The sequence below is a fragment of the Gossypium hirsutum genome, chromosome A11 (genome assembly GCF_007990345.1).
Source record: "Gossypium hirsutum isolate 1008001.06 chromosome A11, Gossypium_hirsutum_v2.1, whole genome shotgun sequence".
In the NCBI taxonomy this organism is placed as follows: Eukaryota; Viridiplantae; Streptophyta; class Magnoliopsida; order Malvales; family Malvaceae; genus Gossypium; species Gossypium hirsutum.
Window position 1 is genome coordinate 124,098,274 of NC_053434.1, and position 25,254 is coordinate 124,123,527.

General features: G+C 36.1%; 4 protein-coding genes and 2 pseudogenes across 5 annotated transcripts; 4 read left to right on the forward strand and 2 right to left on the reverse strand.

The window, feature by feature from the left end:
- Positions 1–1,187: 1,187 nt before the first annotated feature.
- On the forward strand, positions 1,188–5,735 carry LOC107941710 (calcium-dependent protein kinase 13-like; annotated as a pseudogene).
- Positions 5,736–6,464: 729 nt separating this feature from the next.
- Positions 6,465–8,949, forward strand: LOC107941695 (protein yippee-like). Of its 2 annotated transcripts, none has more exons than XM_016875277.2 (6): positions 6,465–6,757; positions 6,841–6,971; positions 7,835–7,878; positions 8,356–8,464; positions 8,586–8,641; positions 8,716–8,949. In XM_016875277.2, the coding sequence occupies exons 2-6, from the start codon at positions 6,876–6,878 to the stop codon at positions 8,801–8,803; spliced, it is 393 nt and encodes a 130-aa protein (XP_016730766.1). In that variant the 5' UTR covers positions 6,465–6,757; positions 6,841–6,875; the 3' UTR covers positions 8,804–8,949. The 2 variants fall into 2 exon arrangements, with proteins under 2 accessions (XP_016730766.1, XP_016730767.1); XM_016875278.2 differs by having other exon boundaries at positions 6,499–6,757; positions 6,838–6,971.
- Positions 8,950–9,880: 931 nt separating this feature from the next.
- On the forward strand, positions 9,881–12,761 carry LOC107941696 (putative serine/threonine-protein kinase; annotated as a pseudogene).
- A 1,350-nt stretch (positions 12,762–14,111) lies between these two features.
- Positions 14,112–17,387, forward strand: LOC107941698 (uncharacterized). Its single transcript, XM_016875281.2, has one exon. It carries the CDS (start codon positions 14,337–14,339, stop codon positions 17,037–17,039), a length of 2,703 nt encoding a protein of 900 aa, XP_016730770.1. The 5' UTR covers positions 14,112–14,336; the 3' UTR covers positions 17,040–17,387.
- Positions 17,388–18,489: 1,102 nt separating this feature from the next.
- Positions 18,490–20,377, reverse strand: LOC107941697 (uncharacterized). Its single transcript, XM_016875280.2, has 4 exons — positions 19,915–20,377; positions 19,540–19,579; positions 19,297–19,457; positions 18,490–19,206 (listed from the first exon to the last, which is right to left on the reverse strand). Exons 1-4 carry the CDS (start codon positions 20,128–20,130, stop codon positions 18,697–18,699), a joined length of 927 nt encoding a protein of 308 aa, XP_016730769.1. The 5' UTR covers positions 20,131–20,377; the 3' UTR covers positions 18,490–18,696.
- A 1,401-nt stretch (positions 20,378–21,778) lies between these two features.
- On the reverse strand, positions 21,779–24,726 carry LOC107941700 (probable protein phosphatase 2C 65). Its single transcript, XM_016875282.2, has 5 exons — positions 24,186–24,726; positions 23,069–23,335; positions 22,865–22,982; positions 22,507–22,730; positions 21,779–22,308 (listed from the first exon to the last, which is right to left on the reverse strand). The coding sequence occupies exons 1-5, from the start codon at positions 24,399–24,401 to the stop codon at positions 21,886–21,888; spliced, it is 1,248 nt and encodes a 415-aa protein (XP_016730771.1). The 5' UTR covers positions 24,402–24,726; the 3' UTR covers positions 21,779–21,885.
- Between the last annotated feature and the right edge of the window lie 528 nt (positions 24,727–25,254).

The window sequence follows — 25,254 nt, forward strand, 5'->3', positions numbered from 1 at the left end:
ATTGTTTTTGTAGATTAACGTATTTATACATTCGGAGGATCGGATCTACATCAAGAATCACACTATCCAGATATACTCCGGTAGTTTATGTTAAGCAACTTTTTGGATTTATATGGCATGTATAGGGAATTGAAGTGAAAAGTAAATTTGAATGTTATGGTTGCGTTAGATATCGAAATATATACATGTTTTTAGTTTGAAATGGTTGATTGGTTGAACTTCATTAGTATTTAAATGACGTAGATGAAATACTGGAATTGGTTGTGATTTGAAATTTGCAGGGAAGGTTAGACAATTATAAAGGGGTTATATTGAATTTTTTTTAAAAATTGCAATGGAGCAGTTCTTGGACAGCAGCATTGATGTAACTTTTAAAAATCACCAAAAATAGTGGAAATAGAATTAGAAGTTGAGTGAGATATGAAATTAAAGCTGAAAGAGTCTACTTTCATATAAAAGAAGTGGAGTAAGCAAAAGAATTATATACATTTAGATATTTGAATTTTAGTGAAACAGGGCAAGAATGTTTTTAAAGTCCCCTGTTCTGACTTTAGAAATTCATTAAAAATTGTACAGAAGGAATTTTGAGTTATAATTTATATGTATAGACTCCTTAATGAATCTATTTTCAGTAGAAATAAGTTTAATCACCATATGAAGCCTTTAATAAGAGATAATTAAATTTTAGTGATGAGTGGTTAGGATAGTCGATTAGTGAAACAGGGGAGACTTCAACTAATAAACTGTACTAATTGGCTAAAGAAAAAATTCTGAAAAATTTATGATGAATAGATATATGAGTCTAGTTTTATGGAAAATTTACGGATCTAAATTTCGAGTTTTGTAGCTTGAATTATAATTATTTTAGTGACTGCTGTACAGGAGGACAGCTTTATTATGAATGATGAAATTAAATTTGAAAGTAAATTTTTATGCCCCGAACTTTTAAGTTAAGTCAAGTAACGCCTCATGCTCGACTCCGGCCATGGTCTCGGGTAAGGGGTGTTACAAACTATTTTAACAACTTAGTGACTTAAATGAAATCTTTCGAATAATTCAGTGACCATTTTGTAACCTTTTTTAAATTAAGTGACTAAAATGTAAATTTACTAATAATTTAGTCATCTTGTTGTAGTTTACCCAAAAAGAAAATACAATACACGAACTCTCATTGAAGTTGTTGGTTTGCTCCTTTGTCGGGCTCACTAATTGCTCATTCTCTTTCTTCCTCTCTATTTCTCTCTTTCTTAATCAGTCTCTTTACTTCGGTTCCTCTCTACAGAAGCTAGAAAGCTGCGGATTTATTTGGCTTTCAGACTATAATGTGATACCCTAGCTCAGTATTTCTTCTAAAGCTTTTTTTTTTCTTTTCCTTTTTCAGTTTTTTCATCGACGCGATCCGGACTGGCGGACATAGGACAAGGCTGCGTTTGGCAGAATGGGGAATTGTTGTAGATCTCCAGCAGCCGTTGCAAGAGAAGACGTGAAATCAAATTTCTCCGGTCGCGATCACGCCCGTAAAGATTCTGTTTCTAAACAGAAGCCGGCGATTACCGTGCTTGCTGGAGTTCCAAAGGATAGCATAGAAGAGAAATACCTCGTGGATCGCAAGCTCGGCCGAGGTGAGTTCGGAGTTACTTATCTTTGCATCGACCGCGGTACGCGCGAGTTGCTCGCGTGCAAGTCAATCTCGAAGAGGAAACTGAGGACTGCTGTGGATATTGACGATGTGAGACGGGAAGTTGCAATTATGAAGCACTTACCAAAGGATTCCAGTATAGTGAGCTTTAAAGAAGCGTGCGAGGATGACAATGCTGTTCATTTAGTAATGGAGCTTTGCGAAGGTGGTGAACTTTTTGATAGGATTGTCGCCAGAGGACATTACACTGAAAGAGCTGCCGCGGCAGTGACTAGGACGATTCTGGAAGTGGTTCAGCTTTGCCATAAGCATGGAGTGATTCATAGAGATTTGAAGCCTGAGAATTTTTTGTTCGCTAATAAGAAAGAGAATTCACCGTTAAAAGCTATCGATTTCGGGTTATCCATATTTTTCAAGCCAGGTAAGTTGTTTGAAATCTGAATGTATACACAAATGAGTGGCCTTTTCAAGAGCACGCCATATTTAGTCAGAATTATTAGTGATAGTGCTAGTTTAGAGTTTTATTTAATTATGTAGCAAAGATGGTATTTTGCTAAGCTGGTTTTGATTTGGCCATAAAGGAACAATACATGGGAATGATCAAAGTTTATCGGACTTCCTGAACTTACGACGTGATATAGTAGTGTCTTTGCATTTAGTTGTTCATGGTTTTTGTAATGACGAAACTCGCACTTTGATTATTTTATTTGGCTGTGCATAATAAGCTGTTGTAGTACTACTACAAGTAGGTCCAATTCCTTTAAAGTAATGTTACTAGGCCCTTATTTTTCCCAAAATAAACCAACAGAAGAATGAGGTAGTGCATAGTCGGGCCTTGTTAACTGCAGTTTATTTCATGTATTTGCATTGGAATCACTTTTGATTCCTTTCCTCTTGTTGGAGAAATTTAAAGCATGCTTTTTGTCGTTTCTTTCTTATAGTTGTCAGAACTGTAGCTTTGTTCATCTTATACATATTTCCCTATTTCCTTAAATGGGCTGTGACGGGATAGACCTTGTTAACCTTACTAGCTTAAGTGACTCAAATTAAGTTGATTTTCATTTTCCTTCCACCAGATGAATGGTCTATTTTTTGGGATATTCTAGAATGCTGTAAACATCCTGTCAGCGTCGGGTTTTGTGAAGATTTTCTTGTTCTATCACCCCAAGATGTGGCTGAATTTACTTTGGTTAATTCTTTTAATACTTCCTTTGCTTTTAAACTGGGAATAGCAGGCACAGTAAGACCAACGTTTCGTGAAAAGGAAGTTATTTTTCCCAATTTATCTCTGCCTAAGTATATTTCTGTCTGGTCAATACCGTTGTTTTGATTTTTTTTCTAAAGAAAAAACTGCATGCCTGTGTAGGATGTGGTGTGGGGTAAACCGGTGATGTACGTAGGTGTCAATGTTATGCTAAGTAAGATAAGGCCTTCATGCCTATAGTTTGACCAATATTCCTTTTGTTATTGTTTATTGTAGTTTTTATTCTTTAATACTTTGTTCTAATGCCTATATCGTGTGAATTTCAGGTGAAAGATTCTCTGAGATCGTTGGAAGTCCATATTATATGGCTCCAGAGGTGCTCAAACGAAATTATGGGCCAGAAATTGATATATGGAGTGCTGGAGTCATTCTGTATATTTTGTTGTGTGGGGTTCCTCCTTTTTGGGCTGGCAAGTCTGTTTCGTTTGACTATTCTTCTCTCTGTTGATATGTGTGCATGTTTATTGGATCTGCACTAACAAATAAAAAATGAATTGAATTGTTATTCCTACCTGAAGACTTTTTGTTATGCAGAGTCTGAACAAGGCGTTGCACAGGCAATTCTTCGTGGGTTAATAGATTTCAATCATGACCCATGGCCAAATATTTCAGAGAGTGCTAAGAGTCTAGTCCAGCAAATGTTGGAACCTGACCCAAAGCTTCGACTCACTGCAAAGCAAGTGCTTGGTACTAACATTTCCTCTGTGCTACTTTTCATGTGTATGTTTCAGGGGGAGGGAGGTGGATGAGGGTATAAGCATTTTGGCACATTCTTTTCATGTTTCTGTTGATCTTGTGATGGGCATTTTATGCCTCTTCAAATATAACATCTAAAACCATAATATATCGGCTTTCCAAGTTTATTTCAAAATTGTGATGTTTCTGATTTGTCCTACATTATATATGTGATAATTTGCCTAATCTATGTATTGCCTCTTCTCGCAGAGCACCCTTGGCTCCAAAATGCTAAAAAAGCTCCCAATGTTCCTCTTGGTGATGTTGTTAAGTCAAGGCTTAAACAATTTTCAATAATGAACAGATTCAAAAGAAAAGCTCTGCGGGTTGGTTCACTGCTAATAATTTTACTAAATCCTTTTTTTTGTTCCCATAGCTGGGGGAATCTTAAGTTAATTTGATTAGGTTTTTGCTGAGTTCTTATCTGTTGAAGAAGTTGAAGGCATCAAAGAAATTTTCAAGAGAATGAACACTGACAATGATGGCATTGTTTCAATTGAAGAGCTGAAAGCTGTATTTGGAAATGTTGGTTCACAGCTCGCAGAGTCTGAAGTACAAATGATGCTTATTGAAGCTGTGAGTGAGTTTTGGTTTATACACTACCTTAAATTAATAAGTATTTCCTGTTTGTTCTAATTTTAAGCAGAAAGAGTCATTTTTTTATTCTTTTTGAAACTTTTTTTTTAATCATTCGCAAGTGTAGTAAATATGATCATAATATGTATTAGTAGACAAAGGCTTGTTATAGTTGGAACTTAATTTAGTTGGGTTGGAAGCCTGCTATGTAGCATCTTTAATTAACCTGAGTTCTTTGTTATCACATCCTTTCTTATGTTATTATGCGGTTGTAAGAAACTAACTTTACTGTCAGGCTATCTCTGTTTATTTCTTTTAAAATTTTTAATCTCTGAAGTATGTTTCTGCATTGGTAGAGCAGCTTGAGGAAGTTGGATGTCTGATGATACTCTAAGTAAGAATAAGGAGTGGATGGCCTTTGGGGACAATGTCCTAACCTTGTGCAATTATCAGCATTTATAGACAAATTATAATGACGGAGATCCTGAGGTATCCTAGCAGTTAGGGTAACTACATTTTTAAGCAGAGAAAAAGAAGCAAATCGGTTTTCAAAGGAGTGTGCAGCTGCTACTCAGCAAACATTCTAATTTTTCATGAAGGATTATTTTGGCAGTAGTTGATGAGAGATTTTCCTTTAGTGGTTCCCGTATTTGTAGGTTTTTTGGTGTTGATGCTAGTCGGTTCGTAATGCTACTTCCCCCCTTGTCCATTTTCCTGAACAGTTGGTCAATTTTGAATTTGATGTACACTTCAGCTGTATTCATACTTATCAAGATGTTTTATCAATGTGGCTGTAATACTCTGGCTCGGTTCCTACATATCCAAATTTAATTACGGACCATGGCACCTCATAATTTAGGTTCGAGTTATTTCTATTTTCAATGCTAAAAATGTGTTTCTTGACTACAGGTTGATGCTAATGGGAAAGGAACATTGGACTATGGGGAATTTCTTGCTGTTTCTCTCCATGTGCAAAGAATGGCCAATGATGAGCATCTTCGAAGGGCCTTCTCTTATTTTGACAGAGATGGGAATGGTTTCATTGAGCCTGATGAGCTTCGGGATGCATTAATGGAGGGAGAAGATGACTGTACTAGTGTTGCAAATGACATCTTTCAAGAAATGGACACAGACAAGGTGACGTATGATGACCCAATATTGTGTCATAAATAAAAATCAGGTTGAAGTCGAGTGACAAATCATTTTCTGTAAATGCAGGATGGGCGCATCAGCTATGATGAATTTGCAGCCATGATGAAAACAGGAACAGATTGGAGAAAGGCATCTCGACATTACTCAAGAGGGAGATTCAACAGTCTAAGCATAAAGCTGATGAAAGATGGTTCTCTGAATTTGGGACGCGAGTAGAGAGAGAACCGTACCAGTTATCTGATTTAGTAAACCATTCGTTGTATATCTTAGACGTTGACGTAGACCTTTGTTTTCTCTTGTGATTCTTTGTATTGTATGGGAGGACTATCTACTTTAAAATGAAATGACTGGTGTCTACAGTTATCTGAAGCAAGGACTGAACACATAATGCTTATCGTTACATATTTGTTTCTGTTTTGTTGTACTACTCATCACTCGTATCTATAAATTAGTTTGATCAAACTTTTGATCTTTTAATGAAGCTTACTTTCACCAAAAATAAACAAATCAATATAAATTTAGATGATATATAAATAAATGTTTTTTAGAAATTAATATTATCTTCTACTACTAGAAAAATCTAAAAATAAAATCAAATATTTTTCATGATATAAAAAATTAAATATTTTATATTTAAAATAGTGTGAAGTTCTTAAATAAGTATTGTTTTCTTAGATATATATTTATGAAAAATGTTTTAAAAATCTATCAAATAATATACAAAATTTATAAAACAAAGCTCATTTTGTCCAAATAAATCTGAAAATTTAAAACCAATGCGGAAAAATCAATACCTCAACTGAAGTATGATGGATGGATGATTGAAAAAATTCGATCAAATCAAATTGATATCACCTAACAACTGTAAAGAAATAGTGATCCGTAATAACTATAGTTTTGAATTTAACAGAGTTATTGAACTTGCAGCTACTCTCATTTTGAAAATTGAGCTTTTTCTGATCTAAGTTAGTCCATAATATTTCCTTGAAGTTGCGAGAATAATTATCAAATTTAAGTTTTAATACGAGAATAATTACCAGAAATTAATTTAGTGAAAATAAAGTTGAAAAAGCCTTTTCTTAATTTAGAGCTCAATATGATAATAACAAATAAGTTTACGGGGTAATTTGGATAAAAAGATTTCCGATCCCAACCTAAGAAATAATTCCAATTTCGGAAATTATACGAAGATTTTGTTTTTATAAGAGTATAATAATTGCGCTCAAGTCGTCAAATTCATATTTTGCGGTGGGTATTGTTTAGATTATTATTTAAGGATTGGCTCGGTTCCGATTTCATCACCATTTTCATATCTCAAATGATCTCTCTGTAACCGCTTGCTGTTAAATTTTATAGAAGACACGTCCGCCATTACTTTCCCTTCATATTTGGTATCTTTCTCGATCCATACCATTTGCTTTTATTTTGTTTAGTCAGTTATTTGAATTTTATTTCTTTTCTCTTTTTCTTGAAGGTTTAATATATTGATAGTTGGAAACTAAAAACAAAATGGGAAGGATATTCATGATCACTCTTGAAGGACGCGTTTATAGCTGCAAGCACTGCTTTACCCATCTGGCTCTCCTTGACGACATTATTTCTAAGGTTTCCAGCAAAATCTTTTGATCTCTCTTTTCTTCTTCCACGAATTGCTTTATGCATTGTTATTATGCTATTTACTTCATTCTGGGGTTCCCCAAGCTTTTATTGGGCTATGGAACGTGGTAAATAATATTAAGGAATAATGATTTAACTGAAACAGATTGGTTACTCTTCACACCTGGTTATACTGTTTCTCTTTGATAATACGAATCCCCAGCAATTTTTGCGTACAACCTTCTATGTGATTTCCTTCTTTTATTTTGCAATTAAGGGATTAATATATGCTTACAACTTTGATGGATGAACTAGTCATTGTCTACGGAGAGTGACTGACCTTAGCTGCCTCTTTTTTTTTTTTTTTCTACGGAGGCTTTTAATTGGTGCTAGAAAATATTAAGTCATAGCTTCCTGTTTCTTTTGATTATATATCAGTTCTTTAATAGACAATGGCTGGTTCAATTGGAGGTTATTTTTGTCTAAGCCTAAGATATTGTTTGATATTTGTGAAGTTGGAATTTAAGAGTTGAGACATAAGGAAGAGTAAAATAAGTAGGTTGTATGTCATGTTTAGTTTTACATCAGTATCATATATTGAAAAACCACCTACCCCTCTTTTTTTCGGGACTATTATCATCAATGTTATTGTAGATGCAGTGACTGGTTCCAATGTTCATAGAATATAATCGACTATCATCATACAGGGCTTTTTGCATACTCTAGGAGCAAAGCCACTTGTGTTACCAAGCGCATTTTCTGTCTTATCTTTCTCTTCATCATGGCCATGCTTCTCATTGTTGTCTGAATTACATCATGTGTTGTTCAGCATCACAGAGTCATACTAACCCCATCCTTTACCTGTGTTTCAGTCTTTCCACTGCGGGCATGGAAAGGCTTATCTCTTTGATAAGGTGTAAGTATTTCATTGCTATGCACTCATTTTTTTCTCTCCATGGAGTGTTCTCTAAAAATAGTCTTATCTATTTTAAAACCATGCTCATGATTTCACTTTCTATGCATTTCAATGTGTTGATTTTGGTATGGATGTATGATATGTCCTTTTTTTTCCTTCTCTCCTTTTCATTTATCTAATAAAAAAATGATTCAGATCATCTTTTTTCTATTAAAGAACTACTAAAAAATCAACAATCTGAACCAGTCCACCGCCTGCAGCTATATAGTGATCCCTTTCCTACGATTTCCATTCATTCTGCTTATTATTATCTAAACTCTAGATTACAAGTGATGCATACTAATTGTTGCAAGAATAACCATGGATGGCAAAAGCAGAAATGCCTATGATGGAGTTGAGAGTATAGGGACTTGTATCATATACATTCTGCATATATAAATAGTTCAAATAACATATTTCTTTCTTAATCCATTACAGTGTGAATATCACTGAAGGGGAGAAAGAAGAGCGCATGATGATGACTGGACTGCACACTGTTGTTGATATATTCTGTGTTGGGTGTGGCTCGATTGTGGGATGGAAATACGTAAGAACTAGTTCTGAAATTTCAAGTTCTTCTGCCAGTTTGATTTCATTTCAAGGGTTAGTTGCATGAGGTAATTTCATGGAACATTTTCCCTTTTTCCTAATGGCCTGAGTGATTCTAGGAGGCTGCACATGAGAAGGCTCAAAAGTACAAAGAGGGAAAATTCATTCTTGAGAGGTGCCATATCACCGTTTCCTTTACTCGCTTATAGTATATCAATGTTCTCAAATGTGCATTTAACCATGGAGCAGGTTTAAGGTGTTGGGTCCTGATGGAGGCAATTACTTGGCCATTCAGGAATCTCTGGTTGGTGGAAGTAGTGATGCTGATGATGCTTGATTGCCATTTAATCACATGTTCTAGTTGTACATATCTCTGCTTCTACTGCGCTTGTTGAACTTTTTTGGCCTTGAAATTGGAACAATATTCTGTCACTGAACATTCTTTACAAATTAGTATCAGAATAACCTCGCAGAGTTGCAAAAGATGGTACATATTGTTGTTTCCAGTCCCCCCACCGATAAAGATGAGGGTTCAATGTTGCCTTGTTTACATACAAATTAGTGTTAGACTGTTGATGAATTGAAAACATTATCCAAAGGATTCATCCACCATAACAGATTGGGTGTTGGCTTTATTACCCGCTTAACTTAAATGGACCAGGCCGATGCTAAACATGATGAAACAAAATAAATTGGGTTTCCATTCAATCAAATCAACAAAATCTTTTGATTATGATTCGGTATATCTCATCATAACAATAATATTGCATTATATCCGTCAAATGATAATGTATTTTGGTCCTTGATTGACCCCAGCATGGATGGCATAGAAGATGAATATGACCCTGAGCTTTTATGAATGTCAATCTCAATCTGGTCATCAACCTTTTAGTTTTTAGGTGAGATGACATTTAAAGCTTCTACTATAAATTTATTTATTACCTTTATCTTTTCAATTTTAAAAGGTTAATTTGTAAATAGAAAATTAAATGTTTCTCTTCTAAGTAGCAAACCTAACATTTATTTCTGCTTTCACTTCTATCCATCCTTCCACTTTTGCAGGAAAGATAGAAGTTGTTGAGTATGAATTCTTAATTTAATTCGGTAAACTATGGTGGGCTTGCGCAAAATGGTCAACTTCCAAAACCCAAGCAAATGGTTTCCTGCAGGAATAAGGGGGAGCTAGCCAAGTTGACCACGAACCCTTTTTCACATAACATCATAATTCATAAATATTAAAAGTAGGTCCATTGCTATACGACAAGTTGTAGGATCATGGTTTGGTTTCTTCTACTCCAATGACTTTGAAATATGAACTGAAAGCCTGCTGCCATTTCCCATATCTTTCCAAATATACATTTGGACAATGTCAAATCCGAAGTAAGCTTCTCTTCACCTAAACCAAAAACTTCTCTTATTTTCTTGTATTCTTTTCTTGCTAAGATCATCTAACTTCAAAAAGGAGTTTGAAATTGAATGGTTGGATTGGAGAAAGCAAATACAGCAAGTCAACAAAAACTTTTCCTTTCTTAGACCAGAAATGTTATAGCCATATATTGACTGTCCATCAAAGTCCCCCCGGTTTTGGCTACAGTGTCTTGCCTTACATGGCAAATTTACCTATCATGTGTTGTCACTTTCATTCTCTCACACTCCTTCCTGCTAAATGACAACCTTTTGTTTCCTTCTATTTTATCAATTCCTTCCAGTCAAACTGCACAATCCAATTCTTATAGCGATGATAACTTGATCTTCTTCTTTCCCAATTATGTCATCTCCACCATCCTCCCTGGGGCTTTCTTTCTGAATCTTCTTCAACCAACCCATACACTTTTTTTTAGCATACTTGTTGCTCGCAACTCGATTAGGATTGTAAAATCCCAGAAGATATATTAAATTTGACTTTCTGGGCTTTGGTAAGTTGGTGAATTACCAGCTGCATGTAATTTGATAGTATTCTCTTGTTCTACTTTTTGTAACTACTACTCGTAGGTAACTTCCATATTGCTTGTTTTTGGTTTATGAGCAATTAAAAAAGAGTTTTGACTTTTGGTGATTTCAGAATTGGATAAGAGATCCGGTTTAATTATATGGGATAAGCTGTGCAGCTACAAGATCTTTAATGGTGTCTGGTGTTTGCAATGAGTTGTAAGTGCTTTGGATCGTTTGATTGGTTCAAAGGAAGCAATAGCCCTGACCAGACACAAGCTCAAGGTTCAGTTGCATTTATTTTGTTGTTTCTTGTTTAGTCGTAGGCTGCATCTAAAGCTCTCTTCTTTGGTCGCTTTGTTTCATAAAATACCCTGCCTTGTCTTCTTATAGTTATGCATAAACTATGACCATTGCTCTACATGGCAGGCTGTGTTTTGAGCGTAGCCTACAATAGGTTCTTCTTTTTCCTTTTTCTTTTTTCACTTTTCAGTAATGTAACCATTCCTAAGTATTTATCTCAAACGGCTCCTTGTTTTTGTTTCTGTTTCGGACACATGGTATTGTCAACTATTTCTCTTATAATTTTATGATCTCATTCGATTCCATATTTGTTGTATCTGTGCATGGCCAGAGTTCACCAACGAGAATGTAAAGCTTTTTACTTACAATTCATTGAGATCAGCGACATCAGATTTCCATCAATCAAACAGAATCGGTGCAGGTGGTTTCGGAGTTGTCTACAGGGTAATGAGAGCTCTCCGACCGTTCTTTTGGAACAGAGCATCGATGTCTTCTGGGTTCTTTTTGGCATGTATTATGTATATGTCTGCTTGTGTGTGTGTGTGTGTGTGTGTGTGTGAGAGAGAGAGAGAGAGAGAGAGAGAGCAGGTTTTCTGGTTTTTATATGGCACCCCTGTACTACTGTCTGTCAACTTTAGAATTAGTTGGGAAAGACTAACAAAATTTTACTGTCTGTTACTGTTTGCAGGGAGTTTTGAGGGATGGTACTCAAGTAGCCATCAAGAAACTGTCTGCTGAGTCTAAGCAAGGATCTAATGAATTCCTGACAGAGATCGATATGATATCAAACATACGACACACCAACCTTGTTGAACTAATCGGCTGTTGTGTTGAAGAAGCCATCGGGCCTTGGTCTACGAATATCTGGAGAATAACAGCCTTGCCAGTGTTTTACTTGGTAAATACATCAATCCAAGCTCATTGAACTCCTAATTCTAATTGAGGTATACTGATGTCCAGAAATCCTAATTTCAGGTTCAAGAAGTAAACATATTGCTTTGGATTGGCCAACAAGAGCTGCTATTTGCTTAGGTACAGCTTCTGCTGTTGCATTTCTTCACTATGAAGCTGTACCGCATATCGTCCACAGGGATATTAAAGCTAGCAATATACTCCTGGATGGAAATTTTCATCCTAAAATTGGGGATTTCGGGCTAGCTAAGCTTTTCCCGGACAATGTCACTCATGTCAGTACTCGAGTAGCAGGAACATTGTAAGCATCATTTTCATTGCATCTCATCCTTACTCAGCTGCCTAAGCTATTTAACTATTTCAATGTTTCATTGATGTTTTTTAAGGACTTTTGAAGGAGTCATCCATTGGCGGCTGTGTTTTGTTCTTTGCCTTTGCTTAATCCTTGTGTTTCTGTTTGCATCTCAGTTATGATATTGTATTTTGTCCAGTGGATATTTGGCACCAGAGTATGCGCTTTTAGGACAACTAACCAAGGAGGCAGATGTGTACAGCTTTGGGGTGCTCCTGCTTGAAATAATAAGTGGTAAAAGTAGTAGTAAGGCAGCATTTGGAGTGGAATTCATGCTTCTGCTTGAATGGGTACTTTCAACCTTTTTCCACTTGTTACATCATGTTACTTATCTTTTCATACATCAACTGGACTCCAAATTTTTGATAAAATTAGATGGTCTTCACATGACATCCCACATAAGTGATATCATAATTCATGCAAAAGTGTACCTGTTGCAGACATGGAAACTGAAAGAAGAAGACAGGCTTCTAGACATTGTTGATCCAGAATTGAGTCAATATCCAGAAGAAGAGGTTCTGCGGTTCGTCAAGGTTGCCCTGTTTTGCACCCAAGCAGTTGCAAACCAAAGACCTACCATGAAGCAAGTTGTGGAAATGCTTTCCAAAGAAGTGAACCTAAATGAGAAATTGCTGTCAGAGCCAGGTGTTTACAAGGGACAAAACCCTCGCCGCTGGGGCGTCAACAAAGACCAGCAAGCTTTTGATCCTTCCTCCTCAACCAGGATTTTTAGCTCTCACATTATAACACAGATGCTTCCTAGGTGATAATGCATATATATGCTATGCTTATTATATTATCCATTGTCTCGTCTACACCAATGCTCACCATTCCATTTGATTACATGCCTGAAATGATTAGTTGGCCTCGGCCTGCAATAGTGAGAAATTAATCACCAAATTTTCAAACTTTGGTCATCACTCTTCAAGACGACTCCTCAATCTATCTTTGGAAATTTAATATTGCTAAAATAAACAATAAAGGGAAAAAAAAAAAGAAAAGGGGGATCAAGAGTCAATAGTTATATATTTTTAATTTTTATTAATTATTTAAAACATTTACTATTTTCCCGAGGCTAAAACTTTAGTTTTACAAATTGTGCGATCTTAGAAAGAAACTTAACTTCAAATCTATCGAAATTAGCTTAACTTTCGAAATATGATAACTCTCGAAAAAAAGTAAACTCTCAAGCGAAGAAGTAACGAATAAACATAAAATAGTACATTATCCTTTAGGATTATAATATTTACCCTGGCAAAATAAAGTTAGTTGAGTGTTTATATATTCATCAACCTTAAAATAGATGGCCTTAAGTCTGTCAAAGAAACAGGTTAATCTTAATGGGCTAAATGAAGCCGAGTGAACAAGAAGGATCATTAATGTGTGCATTGGTTGTGGGCTCTTGTGCGTCACGTATGACACTAAAATATACAAGTGAGTTAAAATTAGTATTGGAAATAGTATCACACGTGTATGTGTCATAGGGTTAGAATTTTTCTTTCGCAATTTATGCGATTTTAGGCAATTTCTTGATTTCAAATCCATCTAAATCAACTTAATTCTTGCAAAGTGAGAATTTTCGATAAAAATTCTCCAAGACATTGAAATAAAGTTTTGGTTGAGTGATAAATTTAATGTTTACTAATCCAATTAGTACAAATTTAAATTTCACCATATGCATATTTTATTTGGTTTTTTTCAAAAATGAAAAAATTAAAACACCATCAAATAATTATGAAAAGGTAAGAAGAACTTAAATTCGAAATTTAAAAAATACATTGTTGAAAAAATAGTTATAAATACCGAAAAATTAATATTTATGTATAATATAATGTTTAAAAAATATAATATAAAAGGAGTATAAAAAATATATATAACTCTATTTTAAAATATAAGATATTATACTCCAAAGGGAAAAAGGTAACAATAATATCCAAATTTAACAATTTTTTTCAATTTAATCCTTATTTTCAGATTAATTTTAAATTTTATAATTTTTTTCAAATTGATATAATTTTAATTTTAATTTTCATCATTTATATATTATATCAATTTAATTTTAATTTTAAAATATTTAACCCACTAAAAAAGAAAAATTCCATGAGTACAGTATAATTTCTTTTATCCCTCTTCAAAAATATATTCATAAGTAATATTTTCTCTCTCCTATTATTTTTTCCACTCATTCTCTCTCGAGTCTTTTAATCCAGGCCATCATTTCCCGCCGGTGCCTGATGTCTTTTTTACCCCAAAATTTCACCATGATTTTGTGTTTGTTCTGATCTGATATGCAGAGATTTTGCTAGAAAAGAAAAAAGAAATTGCTATAAAGTGGAAAGGGAATTGAGTATCCTCCCAAGTAGAGTCGTAAAGAATGGAGTTATCGGAAGAATGGAAAGCTTATTTCCCCATCGGCAAATCACTGGACCCGCCGCTCCTCTCTTCTTCAAAGTTTGGTCCTCTCTTCTTCATCCCAAAGCCCAAAACTCTTCCTAAAATCCTTTTCCATTCTCCCTCTCTTTTCCCCCCTCTTCTTCCTCCTCTACCTCGCCTTTCTTTCTCTCGATTCCTCTCTGCTTCTTCTGTCCCTTACTCCACTTCTTTCTCTATTGCTTCCTGCTTCGCCCCTAATTACTCCCACCACCACGACGCTTCTTCCCTTCTATCACACAATCGCCTCTACCTTCTCCATTGCCCTGACCACAACATTACTCTTGTCTTCTTCACCACTGGCTCCAACCATGACCGAATCGGGTTCTTCGCTATTCACGTCCAAGACAACGATTTTAAGTTTCTGGGTGATGGGAACGGTGGCATCTTTAGTTCTAACAACCACTTCAATCACAAAATATTGAGTATTTTAGTGAACCCAGTTGATGATTTCGACGGGATTGCAGGTGATTCTGTTGTTGGGTATTTAATGACTTCTACACTATATTCTGTTCATTGGTATTCTGTTAGATTTGATAACTCTAGCAAAACCCCTGCTTTGGATTACTTAGGCAGTAAGTTATTCAAGAGTTCCTCGATTGTCTGTGCTTGTTGCAGCCCACACATACCTGAAGAAAGTGTGGTTTTGTTAGAGAATGGTGCACTGTTCTTGTTTGATTTAGCTTCTTATGTTAATTGTCAGCAACCCAATGGTTATGTTAAAGGGAGTAAATTTAGAGTTCTATGGGATGATTCGAGTGGTTCAGAGAATTATAAATGGTTGGGTATTGAGTTCAGTTGGCATCCTAGAATTTTAGTTGTTGCCCGATCAGATGCTGTTTTTTTACTTGATTTTAGGAGTGATGAGTGTAATGTAACTTGTTTAGCTAAGATTGAGATGTTGAGCCCATATGCTGTAGTTGATGAGGATCAGTTCCTAGCATTTTCTAGAGCAGGAGCTGATGGGTTTCAGTTTGTTTTGGCTTCCCTAAGTTTATTGCTTCTTTGTGATGTGCGTAAGCCAATGGTACCATTGCTGCGTTGGGCTCATGCCCTAGATAATCCATGCTTCATTGATGTGATTAGGTTATCAGAATTGAGATCACAATCAAGGGATGATACATATCAGTGGGCAACTGAATCGGGTTTTTGCATAATATTGGGATCATTTTGGAATTGTGAGTTCAGGCTGTTCTGTTATGGCCCTTCTTCAGCCAATGAAGGATCTGTTGCTATGGAAATTTCAAAGTTTTGCAAACCCTTTTTGGCATGGGATCTTCCTTCAGATTTATTATTGTCAAACCAAGAGTGTCATTGTGGAAGTTGTCTTGTTAGGGAAGAATTTTCAAAAGGTGCACTTCCTGAATGGATTGATTGGCAGCAGAAGAAAGATATTGTCCTTGGCTTCGGGGTTTTGAGCAGGGATCTCTCCAAGTTGGTGTGCGAGTCAGATGAATTTGGTGGGTTTACTTTGATTAGGCTAATGTCTTCAGGAAAGATTGAGGCTCAACGATATTGTGCCTCGTGGGATTTGGTGCAGAATTTTAATGTAGCTCACAGAGAACCATTTTTCAATTTTGAGGATAGCTTACTATACTCCTTGGGTGACGATGAATATGAATTTCCTAGAAGGTTCAAGTATTTGAACCTTGACTATCTTCGTGGTTATTTGAATGACAATCTTGCTGAAGGCCTAGACTCCAGGATGAAGAAGTCCCACAAGGGTCTTCAGCAGAAAGAATCTTTTAACCTAGACTTTCATGAAATTTTGTGTGAGAAGTTAAAGGTCTGCGGATTTGGTCGATTCAGGTCCTCTCCTGCACTTTCCGTTGTCTTCAATGACATTAACTTGCCAACAAGTATATGTGAAGTTGCTTCGAGGCAAATGTGGGCAACCTTACCTTTGGAACTTTTACTACTAGCTTTCTCTAGCTATCCTGAGCTACTTGATGTGCCCTTTGATGACATGACAAAGCCTCTGGAATTTTTAGTTGTTCCAGACCTTCCTCAGCTGCCTCCATTCCTACTAAGGAAGCCTTCATGCCGCAGCACTAAGTGGTCACAAAAGATGCAGCCTGATGATTCGCTTGTGGGTCCTGTTCTTCCTCTCCCCATTCTACTTACACTTCACGAGTTTCGTAATGGCTGTCCTGATTCAGAGAAAATGTGTGAATTTTCATCAGAGGTGGAGTTTGGCCTTAGGTGCAATGAAGTCATGCAGGTTGCTGCAGAAATGGCTGTATCAGATTCTAGCTTGCTTAACAATGATGAAATTGTCTCTCTTGCTGATGACAGAGATGAGATGTGGGTTAACTCTCAAAGGCCAAAACCATTACTTTTATACCATCCAGTTGGAGGTGAGTCACATGGAAACCATATTTATAAAGATGAGAAATTTACTACCATGATTACCAAAGTGCATAAGGTTACTGATCCTAATGACACAACGGATAGTGTTGGGCTAGAACTATTCGATGATCTGTGTCCCATTGAGTTGAAGTTTGATGTTCCTGCCATGAACTTTGGCTCACAGGAATTAGAAGCGTTCAAGACATTGAAAAGGCAGTTTTGTAGGTGGCAAGAACGTTTTAAACCATATCAGGAACTGTGCATCCAGAATAATATAGATTTTCAAAAGAAGGCATGATATGCTGTGGTGAAGTGAGTTTAGTTTCATGATTTTCTTTTAACTAGCTCTTAGAATCCAGCTTTAGTTTGCTTTCCCTCCCGATTTGACTTGGAGATGTTGTAAGATGAGATACCAGCAACTGTAACAGTGATTGTGACATGCACAGAAGATTCCTAGGCAGTAGGCACAAACCAGGTTTTTTATTCATTTACCTTATTAAACTATCTACCTTTTTTTCTTCCTTTGGTTATTTTGTCAATTTTTCCTGCCATTGATGTTTGAAGGCAGAGGTTTGCCTAAGATGCTGTAAAGGATGATTGTAGTTTGTAAATATTACATTTCAATGATCAAAACTAGTTTTCCTTACCTGATCCACAGATTAAAGTGTCAGCAAGTCTAGCATCTCATTCGTTTAACATGGCTTTTGGTGCCGTTTAAGAACTAGTTAAATCTTAGATGAGATATTTTGTTGCAAAATACGAATCCAAGCATATAGTCATAGTTAAGCAATAACTTCATCTGAATTATCCAAAAAAAAGAAAAGGGCAGGTAGTTGAGATGATCAATGTTTGTCACATTAGTGATGTAATGGTATAATATTCTGGGAATCTGACGTGGTAGAGTACACAAGAAGAGAATCAAGGAAGCAATGTTTGTTGGTACATACTAGCAGCACTAATCCTCATCATTCGGCAGTTGTCACATGGCAACAGGGTGAGTTATAGAAATCTTAAAACTGTCGAGAAGCTTCTGTAATGTTTGATGATCCCACTGGATATCACTTTGCAAGACATTATTATGTTGAAAAGGCCCCGGTCCTGGCTGTTCTCTGGCTAGTTGAATGTACAGCTTGTCGAGTTGTTCCAACCCATTGTAGGTTACCGCAGTTGTTTTTTATTCCCGTGGTTCACCTTCAGGTTCTTGCTCCTCAACTAATCTTGCTTCTCAACTAACTGAATTTTAATAAATTGCGCTTAAAAAATTAATTTAAAAAAGATGGAAAAAGACATAAGTGCATGTAATCTGTAATAACGGTATCAACCGCAATGGTACATTTTTGTGAGGGGAGAATCACAAATTGCCTTGATCACCCTATCATTTTTCAAGTACATCCCACAGTAGCAACGTCTCACAGTATGATTGATTGTCAAATGGGCAAGTAAATTGATAATTATATTCCTGTTTAAGTAGAAAAGGTTTCCGTAACATTCAAGGATTCATATATTAGCATGAGCAGAAATGCAACATTGCGTTTGTTGGTGAATCAAAACAATCATAGGCCTAGGTAGCAAAAAGAAAGTTTAAACTAAAGTTTCTCATCGCGTTTGCAGCAAAAATTATGTTGTATAGCAGTATGCGTGTGGAAAGTGGGACGGGGAACAGGGAACAGGGAACGTGCGACGTTTCATATATTATTGATGATTTATATGTCATTATTCTTAACTATTAACGAGCAATACTTCATTGATGAGGGATTGAAAGAGCTGCATTGCAAATTACACATCATCTCAACAAGATACAAGCTTAAACCAGATACTTTTGAAATAGTATGGAATTTCTTTTCACATGAGAGACAAGGTTCATGGAGATGATATTTTATTTCTTGCTAGGTTTATAGTAATAGAGGACCGCAAAGGAGGACAATGAGAGAATAAAATCCAAAGCATTACACTCATCAGGCCATTACCTCTGATAATTCATCGCATTTAGCTTCATCAACTCCAACAGATGTATCGCTCGTACTATTCTTGTCATCTGCATCCAACATTTCTTCTTCAGTTGCCACTGTTGATAATGGAGTCAAGTCCTCTGCTACTACAACATTCTTGTTAGCAATAGCCATAGCTTCATTATTTGCGTATTTAGTTCTATTCATGCCAAGCGCTTCAGCATTTTTATTTGCCATGAAGTCTTCTGTTGGGTAGCTAGGATTCTTTGCAACAATAGCAAAGGGCTTGTCTAGGGAAGGAACACCATTTCCAGTGGCCAATTCCTCCGATAATGCTTGTAGTTCTTCCTTCAGTACTTCCTGATAATCAGCTGCTTCCCAGTCCTCGGAAACAACAATCATATTCTCAGTTTCCAAGGATTTAAATATCCGATCATGGCCCGGTTGCCACAAAATGTCCCCAGTGGTTGTTTTCAGAATGAATTTGAACTGGACTGAGATTCCAACAGGTATATCCTGAGCAAGTACCAAAAAAAGAGATCTCATCAGTTGTCAATAAAAGCCTTCAACAAGAATATTTCACATTCTCAGTAAGTTGCTGCTTACCAGCTCTACTGCCCAAACATGTCCTTCTGACCAAGTCAGTGGGATACAACTCTCAGGGTCCCATGAGCCTAACATAGGATGATCCCCTACTATGAAAAAATGCTCCCCAAATGAGCACTCTTTCTTCAACTGAAATTTGGCACGAGTGGTCTTCGATGGATCTGTGCATCAGAGAAGTTGAAATAAGATTCCGAAATCAGAAAACTCAATAATAGACATATTTAAAGGGCCACAAGATCTTACTGTGTTCTTTAGGTTGAGTTTCTGCTGTCTCCAACTCCCCCTACATGAAGAAAATTTACCAAATGAATCTCAACTTCAATACAAGTAACTTTTCTTGAATTGGAAAGGAACTGTAAATGAAGCAACATCTTTTGTTTCAAAATCCATTCAATTTCAAAAGGCTTGGATTGTAAAAAAAGGATTTACGTATGCCTGTTTTAAACCCCACGTTGCACGATAATCCATGATTGGAGAATTAGATCATATATAAGTTATGTAGAAAAAAAAGTGTAAAGAGAACTAACATGGAAAGAAAACTTGGGAATCGTGCAAATGAGCATCGGCAAAGTAAAAGGAAAAATCAGTAAAAAATAGATAAAAGAGGACAGAACATGCCTGTAAGTCAGGTGAGAAAGAAGAAGATGAAAAAAGAGGCTGCAGACGCCTCCGTTGCACAGAAACCAAATGCAAGAAGCGGATTCTAGCAAGCTTTTTAGAAGGTAATAAGCATACTTGAGCTCTAGTAAGAGAAAGATGTTGAAAAGAAGAAAACCCTCTATCTCTATTATTGCCAAAGATTGGCTTGGAGCAAGGACTCGTCAAGGTTTTCATCACTTGCAGGTTCCAACTGAAACTGTCTCCTCAAATTTTTGTCGTTAAAAAAAAAAGTGTTTTGTTTTGTCTGTTGGTTTGGCTCTCCTCTCTATAAGGGGTGGAGTGTGAAAGGGATCCATTGCCACGTATCGGCATGGTGGAGTTGAATCTGGCTTTTCTCACTTGGAACGTGAGACTCGCAAGTCCCAAGACTCAGCTCTCTCCACCAACAGGCAACTTTTTCAGCATTTGCAGAGACCCTTATTTGATCCCCGCGGTTGGGGTGACATGACATTTGTCTCCTTTTTATTTATTACTACCAACTTAAACTTAGGAATTACTTAGCCAATTAATATCGATATCTCTGCTGCTTTGGATCTGGGCCAGGCATTTCAAGGCTAACAATGTCCACAACCCACAAAGGGCTTCGCTGAAACTAGTCCAACCCAGAAGATCATGCGACCAGACTTTCGGTCTTTTTTACTATAGGCTGCCAATAGAAATTGGTTCATGAGATGGATTCCTTGTGAAACTGTAGGCCTGGACTCACTATGGATACATGGTTGCAATAATGATGATAATAGTTATCATAAAGTTTATAATTTTCGAACATCTTTCATTTCGGCTTTTTCTTTGATGGACTGAGGAGGGAGAAGAAAAACTTGTTCAATTATTAAGATTTATAATTATTTTTATTTTTTAATTTGATTTTTTTTTCATGTTAATATTTTTCTCTAAGAGTCAAATTACATTTTGTTCATTTACTTAAAAAACGGGTAAATTAATTCATATACGCTAGATTAAAGAGCAAACTGATCCTTTTTATAAAAAGCTTCATCCAATTCTATTGTAAAAAACTAATATGGTTGAATGAATAATCAGATAATTACATGTGGCTATCTTATCCTGACATACATGAACCAATTTTTAATAGTAGATATATATGAATGATAGGTCTCTCTAATATTAACCTAATCATGACTATTTTTAGGAAAAAAATAATATAATAGAGAAAATACAAAAGTGGCATTAATTAAATAAAGCAGAATTTTTCAAGATATTTTGATAATTTTTGCGTCAAACTTTCAAGCCTATTGTAAGTATCCTTCAAGTTTTAAATACCAGACTGCTGCATGCTCGGTTCCTGCGTTCTTTGTGGTTCGAGGACTGTTGAAGCACTCCAATATCATATCTGGGGCTTTTTTGTGGTCCGAGTACTAAGGTAATTGAGAACTTCGTGTATTAGTGTTTGGAGTGGAAATGAGTCCATGTACTAATTTGATCCTTGGGGTGTTTATAGGTGAGGATTTCTACCCAATTATGTCACTACCCAATTAAGAGTCCAAATGGTCCAAATTGAGGTTGAAATATATTTTCCAAGAGGGAATAAGTTATAAATTGATACTGTTCAGGGCATTTTATCTAATCATCAACACCGTTTTAATTCAGATTTGATTTGGATTTTAATTTTAGTGTAATGATATTTTACAATGTAAGAAAGTTAAGAAAAATCATGTGCTAAATAAGAAGGGTAATTGGGTGTGGGAAGTTTCGGAAATTCTCCCAGATCATGTACAGAATGGTGAGATGAAAGTTCCGTTCAAATTCAAACTATAATAAATGGAAGGAAGTCGATTATAATAACGTGGATTTTTTTAAATAAAAATAAAAATAAATCCTCCCTCCCCGATATGAACTTGATTCACATATATTTGAGAATAAACTTTATAAATTGTGAATATTGCTGCCAATGCCAGCAAATTAAACCCAAAATCAATTAACTTCAGTTCTCCCAAAGTCCTTAGATGTTTTCCTCCTATTCAAACTGCCGAGCCGAGAAGACTTGGTAAAAGCCTTTACTCTATTTAATTCATCAAGGGCCTTAGGGTCCACAGTGATATCGCAATTTATAACAGTCTCGCCTTCTTCGGTTTTCCTGTCTTTAGAAATAAGGTTAGAATCTGCACCATCTAGTTGACTTGCAACGTTTTTGCTCATGTCAGACAAAGATCTTGTTAATAATGGTCGTTTCTTCAGGAACAAGCATACCACTGCACAATCATCCACCTTGGAGACTGGATACTTTGTTCGCCATGCTTGAACAGCATAATAAACCAATATTTTAGCTGCCATTGATTGTTTTTTTACTGAAGCTACTATTCGTATCACCTCGTTGTTTGTTAGCACATCCCACACCTGCAAAATTTGTAATTTTTTTCTCATACAACCTTGTTATTAATTTCAACCATTAATTAATAAATAAATATAATTACCGCTTATATATGTGTTTTTAAATTAATTAACCCTAAAGAAAGATTCATTTAATTCTATAATAATATTTCAAAAAGAAAAAAAGGAGACGCTATACGTGCATGTAAAAGTTTTCCTTCTTACCCCATCAGTCGCCAACACTACAAATTCATCTTTGCTTGTAAGCTTCCTGTAAGAAACTTGAGGAATTGCGACAACACCATGATCCTTGAGGCAGAAATCCCCGAAAGCCCTTGCCATGGCTAAGCCAGGGCAATCACGATCGGGCATCCATACTCTTGGTACATTTGATTCTTCATCCATTGCAAAGACCCTGCCACCGCACTTCAGGATTCTTTCAGCTTCACCTAATTAAGAAGTAACTCCAGAGGAACATATTAGATGTGGATATACGGTTTGATTTAGTTTTTAACTATAGGGCATAGGCAAGGTTATATATATAATATATATACGCGAATGGAATGGAACAGAAAATACTTACTTGGTATACTAGGTTTCAAGTCAACTGTGAGTTGGATCGGAATGAGTTGGTTTTCATTGTCTCTAGTGCAAAGAATCGCACGAGAATCTCCCAAGTTTGAAATTATCAAATGTTCATCCTGAAATGAAATATGCATATGTTTTTTGGAGAAAATAAACGGATCATCATCTACATGTATGTACCAAATTAAGAAAGAAGCTATACCTGCTTAATAACAGTTACAGCTGTGGTACCACTGCAGTAACTGTCAAGAGACTCTTCCAAGATAAGATCTTCATCCGACTCTTCGAAAGCTCTAATTATACTTGCCTCCCAGTCTTTGTCAGCGCCAACAGCTACATCATTTTCTTTGCACACTGTAGAAAGCTTGTATGGCAAGGTGTGACATACATGACGTGCAACCTGGTGACCTGACGGACCATGACCATCAAATACAGCGCAGAAGAACACGTTCTTCTCACCCAAGAAGTTCTGGATAAATTTTAAATATGTTTAGTTCCGTGTATTCAATAAATAAATGGTCATACATTCTTAGACTATCTGATTATAAATATTAAAGTTGGTGGCGATATGCATAGAGCAGCAGCATTCCCGAAGAAATGAAATACCATGTGTGGGTTTAGGTAGGTGATTCAGGACGGAGAACTGGCCTACAAAAATGTTATACTAATTAACTTGTTTGCTAAATTAAATTAAGCTCCCCCCAAGAAACTGAGGTGTCTTCCTCCACAATCTAATCGGCATGAAATTCTTCTCTAGCTACGAATTTTATTTGGTCAAGAAAAGGTCGGTATTGGTCGATCGGAGCAAGCTGTTTTATACATACAAATTATTAATGTTAGCATCTGCATTTTTCAACAGTCATCAGGTAATGGAAAGAAATTACTTAACATTCAGAAAATGGAGAAATATATTAATGATGATTAACTGATTCCATTCTCTCCCTATATATTACATGAGAGAGCTGCACCAACAATAACAATGAACCCAAAAAAGAAGAAGAAAGAATAACATCAAAAGGGACAAATAGTGACGCAAGCAAAACAACGTTAGATTCAGAATAAGCAGTCGGCAGCGACATGCATGAAAAACAACGGAGACGATCACCAAATGTGTAAATAGAATATTAAAAGGAAATAATTCTAAGATCACAAAGACCTTGTGAAAGCAGCAGATGAATCCTAGACAAAATTTTATATTGGTAGGCATCAAACAATTACGATCTGGTGGGTGGCACTGGAAATTGGAACATACGGAAAGTATCGATCGAAATGTCGAATTAATAAACAAAAAGAATGAAACATTAATTAAATTAAATCACCTCCCAAACGATCATGGCGTCCTGATTGATCCCTTTTTTCCCCTTGCGGGTGTACATTGACGTGTAGCTAGAGGATCCCTGACATCTGACTATGGCCCCGGCATGTCCAGTGGTCGTAACTTCCTCCTGTTGGCCCTCCTCTTCTTTCCCCTCCAAATCATCTTCTTCATTGCGTCTACCTTTGTACTTCACCTCTGTACTACAGCAGGCACCCATGTTTCGTTGCGTGTATAAAAGCAAAAAGATTAGGGAAAAAAAAAAGCAGCAGCAACAGCAGCAGGCACCAAGGTACGCCTCCAAAAGGGTATGGATGCCCGGAAATTTTCCGGGAAAATCAAAGCCCAAAATAGACAAGAAATGGTGGTCGAACTGGAGGCGACCCAAGAGACTCAAAATTGAAATGCATGGAGAGGCAGAGGAGGAGAAGTCAAGGCCATAATTTTACTCTATAATATGAAAGGCTAGTTTAACAAAAGAAAAAAAACAACAGAAAACAAAAAAGCCGAACAGCTTTTCTTTATTTAGAATTAGAGAAGAGACTAGTCATGGCTTACGGGTCATATTATTATTGTTGTTATTATTTTGGCTGCTCCAGGAGGGTGATTTACTATGGGAAAATGCAACTAAACTAACCATTTTGGAATTTTAAGATTAATATCGGTTTGTCTCCTCTAATTTGGAATAATTTCAGTTTTCTGTTCATAACTACTTTCGGCTCCCTCAATCCCTGTCTATCTTCTTTTCCCTGTAACAAAATTTATATTATGAACCACTTCATTCCAAAAGCACATGTCCACGCTAACTCTCCAATGATCTCCGTCTCATAAAAAATAAATAAATACTTCATTTTTAAACCCATCTCATAATTTCCATATTCGAATACTAAAAAACAATAATCACCATTTTATTAATAAATTCACCAAATACCTTTCATAAAAAAATTCATTAAATTTAAGTTCAACCACAATCAACAATTAAAATCTCTTGTATTTCATCACATATCACACAATGCATCACCATTACCCTTGCAACAAGCTTTTAAGCTCTAATACCTCATCTGGTCAATCTC

What these genes read in the sequence shown, in the direction of transcription:
- LOC107941695 (XM_016875277.2), top strand. Translation starts at nt 6,876, where the DNA reads ATGGGAAGGATATTCATGATCACTCTTGAAGGACGCGTTTATAGCTGC. An exon ending in TTGACGACATTATTTCTAAG is followed by an intron (nt 6,972 to 7,834) that starts GTTTCCAGCAAA and finishes CCTGTGTTTCAG; the next exon opens with TCTTTCCACTGCGGGCATGG. An exon ending in GGAAAATTCATTCTTGAGAG is followed by an intron (nt 8,642 to 8,715) that starts GTGCCATATCAC and finishes ACCATGGAGCAG; the next exon opens with GTTTAAGGTGTTGGGTCCTG.
- LOC107941700 (XM_016875282.2), bottom strand. Translation starts at nt 24,401, where the DNA reads ATGGGTGCCTGCTGTAGTACAGAGGTGAAGTACAAAGGTAGACGCAAT. An exon ending in ACGCCATGATCGTTTGGGAG is followed by an intron (nt 23,336 to 24,185) that starts GTGATTTAATTT and finishes AAATTTATCCAG; the next exon opens with AACTTCTTGGGTGAGAAGAA. An exon ending in TAGTGTTGGCGACTGATGGG is followed by an intron (nt 22,309 to 22,506) that starts GTAAGAAGGAAA and finishes CAAATTTTGCAG; the next exon opens with GTGTGGGATGTGCTAACAAA.
- LOC107941697 (XM_016875280.2), bottom strand. Translation starts at nt 20,130, where the DNA reads ATGAAAACCTTGACGAGTCCTTGCTCCAAGCCAATCTTTGGCAATAAT. An exon ending in AACTCAACCTAAAGAACACA is followed by an intron (nt 19,458 to 19,539) that starts GTAAGATCTTGT and finishes TCTGATGCACAG; the next exon opens with ATCCATCGAAGACCACTCGT. An exon ending in ATGTTTGGGCAGTAGAGCTG is followed by an intron (nt 19,207 to 19,296) that starts GTAAGCAGCAAC and finishes GTACTTGCTCAG; the next exon opens with GATATACCTGTTGGAATCTC.
- LOC107941698 (XM_016875281.2), top strand. Translation starts at nt 14,337, where the DNA reads ATGGAGTTATCGGAAGAATGGAAAGCTTATTTCCCCATCGGCAAATCA.